This window comes from Strongylocentrotus purpuratus, unplaced genomic scaffold (genome assembly GCF_000002235.5).
Source record: "Strongylocentrotus purpuratus isolate Spur 01 unplaced genomic scaffold, Spur_5.0 spur5_scaffold_4, whole genome shotgun sequence".
Classification (NCBI taxonomy): Eukaryota; Metazoa; Echinodermata; class Echinoidea; order Camarodonta; family Strongylocentrotidae; genus Strongylocentrotus; species Strongylocentrotus purpuratus.
The window spans coordinates 9,131,843-9,147,904 of record NW_022145610.1 but is presented as its reverse complement, the minus strand read 5'-3'; the positions used below and the strand labels follow the sequence as shown (position 1 = coordinate 9,147,904).

The 16,062-nt window shown below is 39.5% G+C and overlaps 1 protein-coding gene across 2 annotated transcripts in view; it reads right to left on the bottom strand.

Annotated features, from left to right (window-relative positions):
- Positions 1-11,231: 11,231 nt before the first annotated feature.
- LOC594521 (EVI5-like protein) overlaps positions 11,232-16,062 on the bottom strand; it is an 86,709-nt gene continuing 81,878 nt past the window's right edge. For both annotated transcript variants that reach the window (XM_030998011.1, XM_793957.5), the window contains exon 18: positions 11,232-12,358. In XM_030998011.1, coding sequence (XP_030853871.1) covers positions 12,074-12,358 — 285 coding nt within the window. In that variant the 3' untranslated portion in view covers positions 11,232-12,073. The remainder of the gene's footprint in view (positions 12,359-16,062) is intronic.

Here is a 16,062-nt window from a genome sequence, read left to right as displayed (position 1 = left end):
CCAGGTGCTGCGATTTGCTCAAAGTTCGATCGTCACGTTTCCAGCACCTGCCCCGTTCTGATTGGTTGGATCTTGGTAGGCGGGGTGGAGTCAAGGATCAATTGACCAATCAGTGAGGAGTTTCGATAAAGAGAATGGGTGCTGGTGGTGGATAAGTTTGGTACTGTGGAAGTTTGATCGACTGTTTTTTGGAACGATGTGGCGTGATTATGTTTTTGTCAAAGGTTATTTTTCTTTCTCTTTTGTTTATTTTGTTGATATTTTTCAGGTTGTTTTTGGAAAACGATGTACCGAAGGATTCTGAACCATGATTCTCGGTACACTTAATATGAGAGGTGCAGGTATAGATTTATTTCGGGTTACCTTTCTACTATCCTCTCTTTGTATTTAAACTACATTAATGTTTCACGTAGTTTTGATTTTTTTAAAAAAACCATGATTATAATCAGATCATCATCATCAACGTCCATCTTCCTCCTCTTCCTCCTCCTCCTCCTTCTCGTTATCATCACCACCACCGCCATGATCCTCATTATCATCATCATCAACAACAACATCTGACCGTCACAACCATCCTCCTCTTCCTCCTAGTCCTCGACATCATCATCATCATCATCACTCATCTTATCTCAACTCCTTTCCTTTCAGTCTTCTTCTTCTTCTTTCTCTCTTTTCTTGGGCTCCTTATCCTCTTTTTTTCTCCCTCTTCATTTCGCCCCTTACTAAATATGGCCATATCTTTTATTTTAAAACAATAACAACAAGTAGGGTGAAACTGTAAAGGAGACCCCCCCCCCCAGCCACCCATCCACCATCACATTTCTCCATGTCATGGGCTAGGCCTCGCTGTAGATGCTTGAGCTATACGAAGATACAACGACAATTTCATGGTACAATGTCTGTCTAGAGTGCATAGCGATGTTTGTTACTTGGTTGTAAAATATTCTTCAGATATTTATGTCATAAAGCACGAAGCGCATTGATTTTGTTAAAAACTTTATGGCACAGACGTGTCAATACGATATTAGCAGTAAGTAATTTGGTTATCCCATTTATTAGCAGTAACAAATATTGCACGTCAAAACGGAAAGCGTGCGGGGCCGACAAATAGGATTTTGTCTCTATCTACTTTGTTAATGGCGTCTGCACGTATGAGAGATATTGGGATAACTTGGTTTCAGCATTTTTGAGATAGCATATATCCAGGGCATGTGAGTTAAAAGTTTAAAGTCTCACCTCCCTGATATATCAATGAAGGAAAATTGACTGGCACAGGCTGGTGTGAGTTTATGTTGGTTTTCATACATGTTTGTCAGTTTGCCCCCCCCCCCGGCCCCCACCCCCCCCCCCCCCCCACTCAGTGTTATTTAGGGTACGCATTATGCTTGTTCCCTCTTTTTGAAAGCACTCCCTATCTGAGGACTGCCAACATTTTCGAACCCCCCTTTCGCGGGCTTTTCCTGCCTTGGAGACCCCCCTAAATCAGGAAAAATGCTCTATGTACCCCCTAAATTCAGAATAATTTCTCAGGAGTCCAAAGAGATGAGAGAAAAAAAAGAAGAAAAAACGCCCCCTTTTTAAAGAAATCTCCGGGTGAAAAGTCAAATACACCCCTTTTTTTACAATTCTCGGGCCGGACTTTGTCGCACGAAAAGTACCCAATTACCGGACATTTTGGCAACACGCATGCGGTCATTCTGACCTCTGAGTGGGGGGGGGGGGGGGGGGGGGGGGGCGGGGTTTGCCCACTTCTGTTTAGCTTATTATTTATCACAGAGTAAAGTCAGACAAAACAACTGGTAATATGATCACTCTCTTGGTAATTGTATATTTGTGCTTACTACTGCAGTATAGGCATTTTCTTTCATATGTCATCACCACCACCACCACCATGATTGTCATCATCCTCATCGATAGCAGCAGCATCATTATCATCACCATTATAATTACCTGTCACCACCACCACATCATCACCATCCCCATCAGTACCATGCGTCCCACTCTCTCTTACTTATATCATCCTCATGCAGGCGCGGATCCAGGATTTCTTAGGGGGGGGGCCCAAATTTGAAATTATGCGAGCCAAAAATTGGAACGTAATGGTGACCAGCAGTGACGTAATGCGGGGGGGGGGGGTGGGTGCAGGGAGGGGCGAGTTTCCCCCTCCCTCCTCCTCGAAACGCGATAGCTTTGACGTTTCATTAAATTATTAGAGAAAGAAGACGATTCATAGTACCGTTCTCGAAAATAATCCTCGTCTGAATTCAGGTCCACCCCTCCCGCGCGAAGCGCGGAAAATTTTACGTTTCATTAAATAATTAGAGAAACAAGACGATTCGTTGTACAGTTCTCGACTCTTAATCCTCGTCTGAAAACAGGTTCCCACCTCCCGCGCGAAGCGCGGAGCTTTTACGTTTCATTAAATCATTAGAGAAAAAAGACGATTCGTTGTACATTTCTCGACTCTTAATCCTCGTCTGAATTCAGTTTCCCCCCTCCCGCGCGAAGCGCGGAAGCTTTTACGATTCATTAAATCATTAGAGAAAGAAGACTATTCGTTGTACCGTTCTCGAAAATAATCCTCGTCTGAATTCATTTTCACCGCCCCCCCCCCCCCCCCGGCCCCTCCTGCGCGAAGCGCGGAAGCTTTTACGATTCATTAAATCATTAGAGAAAGAAGACGATTCGTTGTACAGTTCTCCACTCTTAATCCTCGTCTGAATACAGGTTACCCACTCCCGCGCGAAGCGCGGAAGCTTTTACGATTCATTAAATCATTAGAGAAAGAAGACTATTCGTTGTACCGTTCTCGAAAATAATCCTTGTCTGAATTCATTTTCAACGCCCCCCCCCCCCCCCGGCCCCTCCTGCGCGAAGCGCGGAAGCTTTTACGATTCATTAAATCATTAGTGAAAGAAGACGATTCGTTGTACCGTTCTCGACTCTTAATTCTTGTCTAAATGTAGTCCCAACCCCCAACCCCTCCTGCGCGAAGCGCGGAAGCTTTGACGTTTCATTAAATTATTAGAGAAAGAAGACGATTCGTTGTACCGTTCTCGAAAATAATCCTCGTCTGAATTCAGTTACCCCCCCCCCCCCCCTCCCGCTCCCGCGCGTAGCACGGAAGCTTTTACATTTCTTTAAATCATTAGAGAAAGAAGACGATTCGTTGTACAGTTCTCGACTCTTAATCCTCGTTTGAATACAGGTTACCCACTCCCGCGCGAAGTGCGGAAGCTTTTACGATTCATTAAATCATTAGTGAAAGAAGACGATTCGTTGTACCGTTCTCGACTCTTAATTCTTGTCTAAATGTAGTCCCAACCCCCCAACCCCTCCTGCGCGAAGCGCGGAAGCTTTGACGTTTCATTAAATTATTAGAGAAAGAAGACGATTCGTTGTACCGTTTTCGAAAATAATCCTCGTCTGAATTCAGTTACCCCCCCCCCCCCCGCTACCGCGCGTAGCGCGGAAGCTTTTACGATTCATTAAATCATTAGAGAAAGAAGACGATTCATAGTACCGTTCTCGAAAATAATCCTCGTCTGAATTCAGGTTCACCCCTCCCGCGCGAAGCGCGGAAAATTTTACGTTTCATTAAATAATTAGAGAAACAAGACGATTCGTTGTACAGTTCTCGACTCTTAATCCTCGTCTGAAAACAGGTTCCCACCTCCCGCGCGAAGCGCGGAGCTTTTACGTTTCATTAAATCATTAGAGAAAAAAGACGATTCGTTGTACATTTCTCGACTCTTAATCCTAGTCTGAATTCAGTTTCCCCCCTCCCGCGCGAAGCGCGGAAGCTTTTACGATTCATTAAATCATTAGAGAAAGAAGACTATTCGTTGTACCGTTCTCGAAAATAATCCTCGTCTGAATTCATTTTTACCGCCCCCGGCCCCTCCTGCGCGAAGCGCGGAAGCTTTTACGATTCATTAAATCATTAGAGAAAGAAGACGATTCGTTGTACAGTTCTCGACTCTTAATCCTCGTCTGAATACAGGTTACCCACTCCCGCGCGAAGCGCGGAAGCTTTTACGATTCATTAAATCATTAGAGAAAGAAGACTATTCGTTGTACCGTTCTCGAAAATAATCCCCGTCTGAATTCATTTTCAACGCCCCCCCCCCCGGCCCCTCCTGCGCGAAGCGCGGAAGCTTTTACGATTCATTAAATCATTAGAGAAAGAAGACGATTCGTTGTACAGTTCTCGACTCTTAATCCTCGTCTGAATACAGGTTACCCCCTCCCGCGCGAAGCGCGGAAGCTTTTACGATTCATTAAATCATTAGTGAAATAAGACGATTCGTTGTACCGTTCTCGACTCTTAATTCTTGTCTAAATGTAGTCCCAACCCCCAACCCCTCCTGCGCGAAGCGCGGAAGCTTTGACGTTTCATTAAATTATTAGAGAAAGAAGACGATTCGTTGTACCGTTCTCGAAAATAATCCTCGTCTGAATTCAGTTACCCCCCCTCCCGCTCCCGCGCGTAGCACGGAAGCTTTTACATTTCTTTAAATCATTAGAGAAAGAAGACGATTCGTTGTACAGTTCTCGACTCTTAATCCTCGTTTGAATACAGGTTACCCACTCCCGCGCGAAGCGCGGAAGCTTTTACGATTCATTAAATCATTAGTGAAAGAAGACGATTCGTTGTACCGTTCTCGACTCTTAATTCTTGTCTGAATGTAGTCCCAACCCCCCAACCCCTCCTGCGCGAAGCGCGGAAGCTTTGACGTTTCATTAAATTATTAGAGAAAGAAGACGATTCGTTGTACCGTTTTCGAAAATAATCCTCGTCTGAATTCAGTTATTCCCCCCCCCCGCTACCGCGCGTAGCGCGGAAGCTTTTACGATTCATTAAATCATTAGAGAAAGAAGACAATTCGTTGTACCGTTCTCGACTCTTCATTCTTGTCTAAATTCAGTCCCACCCCCCTCCTGCGCGAAGCGCGGAAGCTGTTACATTTCTTTAAATCATTAGAGAAACAAGACGATTCGTTGTACAGTTCTCGACTCTTAATCCTCGTCTGAATACAGGTTACCCACTCCCGCGCGAAGCGCGGAAGCTTTTACGATTCATTAAATCATTAGAGAAAGAAGACGATTTGTTGTACAGTTCTCTACTCTTAATCGTCGCCCCCACCGCCCCCCTGGCTACGCGCCTGCGGTCAGATTAACACATTTTGATACCTTGTCCGACCCCAGAAGCTCAGACGTTTAAGGCAATGAATTACGGTCAGACAAGCATTCAGGGGCCCGCCTTAGGCCCCCTGGTGGGGTCGAGGCGGTGGAGCCCCCGGAAGCTCGGGGTTTTTAGGCGTTTAATTACGGTCAGATGAGCATTTTTTATAATCCTTATTATTTTGTCACACTGGCAGGACACTTAGGCGTGGGGTCAAGGGGACAAAGCCCCCCAAAATCAGGGGTTTTATGCATTAAATAACCGTCAGATGAGCATCGAAGGGCCCACCTTAGGGCCCTAGGTGGAATCTAGGGGGTAGATCCCCCGGAAGCTTAGGGGTTTTAGGCATTTAATCACGGTCAGATGATCATATTTTGATGCCTCTTTATTTGTTAACACTGGCAGTTAACTATTCTTTCTTTCTTGCTCTCTTTCTTTTTTTAATTTCTCTTTAATATACTTTTTTTTGGTTAAAGTGTGGGGGGGGGGGGCTCGAGGCTCCCAATTCCCGCCGTTCCTCGGGCCCTGACATGTAGGAATCTCAAGAATCATATTTCTTGCCTGGCTGTAAATTTAGGAATTTGTCATTTTCCAACAAACGCATAAAAAAGTATAATTTACTAAAAAGTGAGGAAAAATCTCGGAAATTATGTAATTTCAGCATTATTTGTAATCCACAATTATGGAATTAGAAATGAAACACGTCTGAATTTGATTTCCCCCAAGCCCCCCCCCCCCCCCCTCTATCAGTACGCCAGTATCTCCTATTTTCCTTTTTTCTTTCCCTTTCCTTCCTTCTCTATTATTTTTTTGATTGGGGGGGGGGGGGGGGGAGGCGACAGCCTGGGAGGCAAGGCCCTTTCGCCCCCCCCCCCGATCTCCTTCTTCCCCCTTTTCTTTTCTTCTTCCTCTTCTTTCTTTCCCTTTCTCTCCTCTTTCCTTTTCCCTTCTTTTCCTTTCTTCTCTCTCTTTTTTTTTTTTTTTTTTTTTTTGCCGGGGGGGGGGGGGGGCCAAGGCCCGCTCGGCCCCCCCTGGATCTGCGCCTGTCCTCATGGTCATCATTACTACCACCACCACCACCACGACCATCAACCCATCGTCCTCCTCCTCTTCCGCCCCTCCTTATAACCACCAGTGGTAAGGCATTGATCCAGCCACTTTCTATAAATCATTTTCCTTTTATATCCCATTAACATAATGAGTCAAAAACACTTTAGAAAGAAGAAAAAAACATGGACATAAACCATTATATTTTAAATATAACATTTGCATTTATTAGTATTTCTCTCTAAAGTGTATGTTACAATCATCAAAAAGTATTTCCAAATGGAAAAATATAAAATGATTGTGGCATGTGAATGATACATTAATATGCTTACAAAGGGACAATAAACTCAACATATGCATTCAACTAAAATAGTGCCCCACATGACAAATATCTTAACTCATTTTCATACTTATAAATATGAAGATGAAATAAGAGGAATTCCTCAATTCCTATCTATATATTCACTTAAATCCTTAAATACATTAAGTTGGTGATACTTAAATAAATTAAGCCAATTCCTTGACAAATATTAATGAAGTAAAGACTCTCACAGGTATTATCATTGAAGCAAACAAAATGGATATCAAACACAGTTTAACCATTGCAATGTATACCCCAAGCATACAAACAAGGGCAGGCGGATATTCCCAAATATACCCCCCCCCCCCCACAATCCTCCCTTACACCAGAAAGATTTTCCCACAGTCAAGTCTGGCTTCGTATTTCCAAAGTGACTTTTTATCAGTAGAGAGCAAGATGGGTCATCTCATGATTTCACAGAGTCTGGCTCACAGCAGCGATATCTGATCTACTGTATGCATGTATTTATAAACAGGTGAGAACACACCCTTTCGCTGGGTTTGAAACACAGTCTTTTCAGAGCCATAAGGGTGCTAATTCTGTATCAAGTATATGAGTTAATGCCCTTCTGGCTCTCAGCAGCGATATCTGATCTAGGCATGTGTTTATAAACAAGTGAGAACACACCCTTTTGCTGGGTTTTGAAATACAGTCTGTTCAGAGAGAGAAGGCCGTTATCTTGGTATCAAAATATATGAGTTCACACCCTCCCAGCTCCAAACAGACAACATATTGTATATTGAGAGCCAGAAGGGCATTAACTCAAATGACCTTCTAAAGATTCAATGTCCTGTAGCCCACTGGCTTCTACAACATGATACTTTTGTCAACATGTGTTCACATAACATCAAGATCGAGTTTAGCATTTCTCATCATTCATTCAAGTGAACTGATTTTCATTAAGTGTACATTGAGTGCCCTATTTTGGGGGACTACTAAAGGGCATAAATTCATATCACTTGCCACATATTTATTGCCTTTTTGCTCTATTAAAACGAATGATATAAAAACATGTAGTTCACCTGGGGGGTGTTTCACAAAGATCCTAAGTTGAACTTATCTCTAAGTTGGACTTAAAAATTATGGAAAGCCATTAGCATCCCTGAAAACATTTTGTAAAAGTAATTTTAAAAGGCATAAAATGTTGATTCAAATCATTCATATTTTCTATTATCATGGAAGATTCTATGTTCTTGATGTGGAATTTATAAAAAGTCTAAAATACTTGAATTTCTGCTTTTGAATATATTTCATTTTAAGGCTCCAATGGCTGTCCATAATTTTTAAGTCCAACTTAATGTTAAGTTCTACTTAGGATCTTTGTGAAACGCCCCCCCTGGTCATATTAAAGCCCTATCTGAAACATGAGCGTGGGATAACGATTTGTCTGTTTGGAGCCAGAAGGGCGTTAACTCATGAACTTAACGCAGAGTAAAGGCCCTTCTGGCCCTGACGAGAGCCCCGTTGCATAACATTTACCACTACCATGGTAACATTACTCAACAGCCTATCAAATCAAGGTTTCCATGGAAGTTACCATCAATGCTAAATTCTATAGAACGGGGGGCCCTGATGAATAGTACCTGTGCTTGACATAATTAGATATTTTATCGCTAAAATAACTTTTTATCCAACAAATACAAACATATAAACTATTCTTCCTTCCGGTGTGAAGGGAGTCCCCTGTTGAGTCGACATCTTGCCTTCTATAACCATACTCCTCTCTCAACCTTATTCCTTCAGAAATACACCTACAAGCTCCTTCACACGTTAGAAAAATACATCATCAGTCAGTGAAAAAGAAAAATACAAATCACTTTTTACATATTTTTGGTTCTTTCTGAAGGTTCGCTTCAAAACCTCTCATACATTTTGGTATATGGCAAGTGTGCGTTGTCTTTAAAAATATATACCACTATCAACAAATGGAATATATACTGTACAATAGTATTTGCTATTTCTCTCAAGTCAACCAAAATCTGCATATTATGATCTCCAGCTCAACTTCCATTCTTAATTGCACATCTTTAAAAACGTTTTCTAAAATGACATTATATATTTTTTCTTGAGACACTAAACAACGAGTACAAGGGGAAAGAAGCAAATATCATATCATCTATTCCCTATTTAAAACTTGACGTATGAAATCTTCAATTTATATTTATATATATCGGTTATCAAATCTAGAAAATTTGTAAGTTTGTGGTGTTCCCCTACAACGACTACTTGGAGAACGATAATCACAGGAGTTTCTTTAAAAAAAATATCATCAAAATATGAAAGGAAAAGTGGAGTTCACCTAAATATGGACTGCATGTTTGCAAGCTGCGGCACTATACATTATATGAAATGTGTATTCCAATGAATGCAGTTGTATTTTATATACAGAGAAAAAAAAATAAACACTGCATTGTTCATGAGAATATAAAATATAAACCCTGTCTGTCAATAGACATAGTTCACATAAAAACTGTACAGATCTTTATTGTTTTCTTACAGCGATTGCATAAAAAACAACATAATGCCATACTAAGCACATAAAAGAAAAGAGGATAAACTGGACAACGAATAAATAAAAAGCACACCTCTGTACAACAACTAATGATATAAGTTACTAACTTGCTCATTGTACAATGCAAAGTAGAAAATCATACTTAATTTAAAAAAAACTCCAGTGCAATTGTTTTTTTTTGTTATTACAACAGAGCAGGGTGAAAATGTATCCATCCTATGCAAATGTGTCTTGGCAAATTTAGATCATTTTCATATCAAGACACTAGGAAGACAAAAACAGTCATGAGTTAAAACAAAATATCCTCCCACTGATATCATAAAAACCACATGCACAAAGACAGCCTCATGAAAGACACAATGCAGCTCTAATAAAAACTTTTTCGAAGACAAAACAATGCGACATAGTCAAAACAAAAATGAAACAACATGCAGACAACAAAGAATGTGAGGGATGGGGGGGGGGGTGGGGGGATACCAAAGAGTTGTCACATCTAATATCTAGTTATCTCCTTTTGGGATTTGAATTTTTCTTTCAGCAAAATCTAGAAATAAAAATTTCTTGCAAGTGCATTAGGATATTTTCATATTTCCTATCTAAAATTAGTGGCTCGTGATCAAAAGAAGAAAAGCAAAAGCCCATTTTCAGTTACCCCTATCTTTAATGAGAATATGTATTAATCCTAATACTACTGCTGCTACAAATATGTAAAAGAGATCAAGAATGTGTGTCAAGTGAAAGGCTAGTCAAACCATTAACATGAATACAACTTTTTGTGCTTTGAAGGGCGCTAAAGCATTTCCATTTTCCAGACAACTGATATTTGTAGAAAAACAACAGCCTCTCAAGTCTAAATACCCTCTGACATAAGCAGAACATACACGAGTTCTAGGAGGAATTGACGTTGCTTTACAGTGCATTTCCTGGAACTGCTTGCAGCCGTGTATACATGTTTTCATTTCTTCATACCTAATTCAGCTGTGTTTGAAATGCAGTTTTCTGAAACAAGGTGCATTGTCACTGCACATGATGATAATTCAGTGTTTACAACAGATTTTAATGCAGATCATAAACCCATCACTTGAAGTATAAAATGTCTAGTGTATATCATGTACTTAAATGGTCTCAAATGTGCTCATAACTATGGTGCTTGATGCATATACACACCTATAAAAAAATAAGTTAGTGTTGTATAAACATCTTTAATTCATGCATAGTCTTTGTTAAGGCTTAATTTTGCTTTTATTTCCCATTCTCTCTATGTAACTCAAAACATTAATCAGATATTTTCATCTACCTATGTTTGTTCCTACTTGATTAAAAATAAATCCTATTGTTGAAATATATAGAATAAATCTAACTCCTTATGAATTCTAATACATATTAAATCCAATACATTTAAAATCACATTTATTATCAATTTCATATAATTTGTTTCTTTAAAGTTTATTTGTTATGCGCACGACATAAGGCATTATCAAAATTCATAACTATTAGGAATTCCCCTGCTCTAATATCTTTTGGCTAGACATGGGAAGATTTAAACAACTTGCTTCATGATCACATGGCCTCGTTAAACATAAAATAGAAGACTATATTATTTGTCTGCTGAGAGTCAGAAGGGCTCAAACACAGAGCCATTAACACCCTTCTGGCTCCAAACAGACAATGCATCAACACTCTATACATCCAATCTCAGTTCAAAACCTCCAGAACTGCTTTCAAATAAAATTGGAAACAAAATTCGTTTTCCAAGGTAAATTGTCACATACAGATTACATGTAAAAATGTGAAATAAAAAATGCACATAGAAGAAATGGGATCGATTACCTGTCACTAAACACCCTCTGTTGAGAGTCACAAGGGCGTTGAATCACATCTTTGTGTCCTTCTAGCTCTCTGCAGGTGACATACAATGGGAGGTGTTTTACAAAGGTCCTATGTCGAACTTAACACTCAGTTGGACTTTAACATTATGGAGAGCCGTTTGTAGCATTAAAGAAATATATATTCAAAAGCAAAAATGCAAGTATTTTAGACTTTTCATAACTTCCACATCATGAATATGAAATCTCCTTGATAATAGAAAATATGAATGATTTGAATCAACATTTTATGCCTTTTAAAATAAATTTTACCAAATATTTTCTAAGATGCTAACGGCTTTTCATAATTGTTAAGTTCAACTTAGGATCTTTGTGAAACACCCCCAGGTCATATAGGGCACAAAAGAGCCTTGCGTAATTCGCACATGGATATTTGCGTGATAGAACAGCTTTGCCTTCTCCTTCATTTCGATAACAAGCAGAATCACAAATGGATGCTGTATGCTCGGAGGCATAAAGAGGGCGCTGTTACCGAGAGGACTTGTCTCTATCAGTGTCTTTCATCCCCTGACGGTTCCATCTTTGAAGTCTTAGTCGTTAACTCCACGGTCTTCGGCTCAAAAACATGCATAATTTTTCTCAAACAGATGTCGTAAAACCTTCTCTGTGATCAAATGAATCTTTGAATGATGTCTTTCCAGCGGTGTCACGTCCTGGGGGGCGTTTCACAAAACTTGTCATCAGTGACACATGACAGTTGTTGTTATAAGCTACTGAAATCCTTCCTTCTGATTGGTTATCAGCAGATTTGTCACTGTTTTTTGTCATTTGTCATTGAAAAAAGGATTTGTGAAACTGGCCCCTGGTGTCCTCTGGAGGCCGTAACCTCTTTGGCTACAATAACATCCATGATGTCATTTGAGAAAATGTCATAAAAATTCTGATCTACGAATCCTTGCAGGATGTCTTTCAGCGGTGCCAGGTCGCATCCTAAAATATTTCCTCATTCAGAGATCTCTCACTTGAAACAGAATCTGGGCAAGAACTTTCCGATGCCTTCGACCACCAGGTACGTCTTTCATTGTTCATCTACTATAAAGAATGCGAGGAATCCCCTGAAGCATCCCCATCATCAACCATGATCATACAGTACTTTCTTTCCTTTCTAGAGGCGAATGAGGAGGGTTCTCGTCCTTTGGGAGGACCTCTTCATCGGAGATCTCTGCGATGATGTCCTCATCGTTGTCCGATTCGATGATGGAGATGTCGATCCCCATCACCTCCTCCTTGTGGTTGGCCTCGTTGGCCTCATCCTCCAGGACCCTCTGTTCTCGCTGAATCAGCTCCGGATCGTCCTCGGTGGTACGTTCAATGTCGATGGCTTTCTCCCCCGACCGTAGCCTCTCTCGCTTCTTGAAGACAGCCACCTGAAGAAAGCAAAGAGAAAATTGCAATGTGATATTAAGCATTAATGGAATGGCGTTGTTGGGCGGCTAGACTGGTTGCTTTAAATCATCTTGATGAGTGCTGGTACCTTGAGCGCTGACATGTTGCATATGTCATGCAATCTGTGCAAAGTACATACATGTATCAAAAATAATATCGCTAGTGATATTCGTTTGTCTCGCAATGTATGGTCAACAAGGGATCTAGAAGATCACAACGTTCCGTGTGCCACTGCAACACTTCTTCAGGTGACAATGTCACTAGCAGTATAGCAATGAGTAATATATTTAGCATTACATACACGTACATGTACTTGCTGAAAATTAATGACAACAAACAATGGATACTGAAGAGTTGTGCATGAACCAGCCCAGATAAAGTATACCGAACCAGCCTGAGGACACCATCACTTCCAAGGTATCATTAAGGATTTCAAAAGTGTTTGAATTAAGCATATCCAATATAAAATAGACAAAATACAATAAAAATACAATTGCTTCAATCAAGAGATAACTCCTTTCTTATTTTGCAGGTACGTATTCTGACGTTAATCACGTATTTGCTTGTGCAGAAGTGTACAAAGACATACACTAGTATCCATTCTTGTGGCTAAGAAAGTAAATGTATTTAGTTATATGATTGCTTGGAATAATGTGAGTAGCATGAAATTTAAAGAAGAAAAATGTATTGATGGTCAATACGACAACCACCTTTCAAAGCTGTTTCCACAAAAAACAGAAATTTGAATGGAATCTATTAAACATTAATAAAAACACACTGAATAAGGTTATGAAGAGAGAATCAGAGATGATTTAAAAAAAAAAGGTATTATAAAGTCATAGCATTATGGTAAGACTATATGTTTGAAATATTCCTTTCATACTTTTTATGGAAAGTGAAGAAGAAAAAAAACAAACTATTATACAATGACAAAACAAAAGACTTATGGAACATTACAAATACGATCAACAAACAGACCAAAGTTCTTAGTCATTTTCCGATGGTTATGGAATAGAGAACCAGAGAGATCTAGAAGTAGCTGGATTTTGAATAACAAATAAAGTGACAGGGGTTGCGAGAGAAAAAGGATGTGATGAGGTAGATGACTGTAGATAGATAGAGAGATAGATGGATACTGGATAGACAGATAGGTAGAGAAAGCAAGTGAGGGAGAGAGAAGGGAAGATAAAAAGAAAGAGAGAGAGAGAGAGGGGGGAGAGAGAAGAGGAAAGGGAGCTGGAAACAGGAAGTTAGAGAGCGAGAGAAAGAGAGAGATAGAGAGGAGGGGAGGGAGGGACAAATAGGGAGAGGGGGGGGGGGGGGGGGGGGGGAGAGAGAGAGAGAGAGAGAGAGGGGGGGGGGGGGAGGAGAGAAGGGGAGTTTCCAAGTTGATGGCCCTTCCATTGTTTAAATTAAACACTACAGTGGATGTTTTTCAGATTTTGGGGTTTGCTTCTGAGGTCAACGACATCCTGAAGTGGTGGGCAACATTTAAAGTAATAAACAGTTAAATTGAACCATCAAAGCTATCTTGCAAATCTCATTTGGTGACTTATACCAGGGTGAGATGAGAAATATTTTTTTGGTAGGTAGGGCGGGCGATGGAAGCTCATAAAATTTTATGTAACAAAAAAAGGGGAGAATGATATTTATACATGCATGCAGACCGCAGAGTTGCCAATTCGTATCATTGTATCATATATTCATGATTTCAAAACCCATAACTTCTCGATATTATTCATTCGATTAGAAATAATGTCCTGTTCTATTTTTGTTTGCTCTACTTTCATCTATATAAGTTGAAATCTGATTGGACTTCTCCTTTAAAACCATGAACAAATGTGGAAAACATGCAAGCTCCGATCAGCTGTTTTTCAATTATCATGTGAACATGTAGTATGTTTCCTATTGTTCTATTTTGAGTGTTGAGATCGTTCGATGGGTCAAAGGTGAAAGGTGAGGAACACGACCTCACATTTGTGAATTTACTAGATATGGTTAAATAACATGATGATTTTGTTTTTCTCTTTACACAATCAAACAGGAAACAACATGTGTGGTTTTTTACCACCTTGACAATACATGTATGTGGATTGTAAATATTATCTTCCTCATGAATTTAATTCAAGATTTGAGAGTGAAAATAATTCCTTTAGCTTATTACATACAAATGCACGAAGTCTTGTTAAAAATTATGAATATCTGAACATTCTGCTGTCGGCCCTCACCAAACCGTTTTCAGTCATAGGAGTCACAGAAACGTGGCTTAATGATACATCTCCATCTACTTTATGTAATATTGTCAATTATTCGATTGTACGTTCTGATAGAAAAAACCGGAAGGGGTGGTGGAGCTGCTATGTTTATCTCAAACTTGTTAACATACAAAATTAGATCTGACCTTAGTTTGAAGAGTGATGGTACTGACTCGATATGCATTGAAATCAATATGGCTCAAAGGAAAAACATCTTGATATGTACAATATATAGGCCTCCGCATACAAAGGTTGAATTATTTTTGGATGAGTTTGATAGGATGCTGCATAAGGTCAATCTAGAAAATAAGGATGTTTACTTGATGGGTGATTTTAATATTGATCTTTTGCAGGAAGATAATACTTTTCATAATATGTTACGATCAAATTCATTCAATGCCATGATTGATAAACCAACCAGATTGGCAAATAACTCTTCTACATTGATAGATAACATTTTTACAAATGTCACCAATAACTATATAGGCTCTGGCCTCTTGTATAGTGAAATCTCTGACCACCTTCCAATTTTCCTGATTTGTAATCATGTTCGCAATTATCCTGAGGACGAAAAGAATCAAGCTATGATACGTAAAATCACAGCTGAAAAAATAGCCATGTTTAATGACGAACTACTCAAAGTAACATGGAATGACGTGGTCGCATGTACTGACACCAATAAGGCATATGCACTTTTTTGGAACTTGTTCTCCTCTCTTTTAAATAAACATATCCCAATGACTAAAAAAGATCGGCAAGAAATAGAATCAAGCAGCCATGGATAACTAAAGGTATCTTTTGCTCTATTAAAAAACGGAATAGATTATATAAATATAGTCTTCGACACCCAGGAGAGGAAAGCTTGAATAATTACAAATCATATAGGAACAAACTAACCACCATTATTAGACAGTCTCGACAAATGTATTTTGCCAAGCAGTTTGAAAATGCAAATGGAAATGCATCATCAACGTGGAATGTGATCAATCAAGCCCTCAAAAAACAAAAGAGTAAATCAAAGTGTCATATTACCAAAGATAATAATACAATGGTTGATTCAAAAGAAATAGCAAATTGCTTCAATGCTTACTTTGTTGGGGTTGGCCCCAATCAGGCCAATACAATAGCTTCGAACGGAGTCGACTTCTCACAATTTCTTCAAACTCCCTGCAACAAGTCATTATTTCTCAAACTAACAAACTTGATTGAAATCTTGAATATTGCACGTTCTCTTAAAATAAGCTATGCTAACGGTCATGATGGGATAAGCACATATCTTTTGAAACAAGTTATAGGAAATATAATAACCCCACTAGTGCATATTTTTAATCTCTCTCTGACGACAGGTACATTTCCAGAAGCATTTAAGATTGCTAAGGTTGTTCCGATATACAAAAAGGATGACTCTTCCCAAGTCTCAAACTATCCCC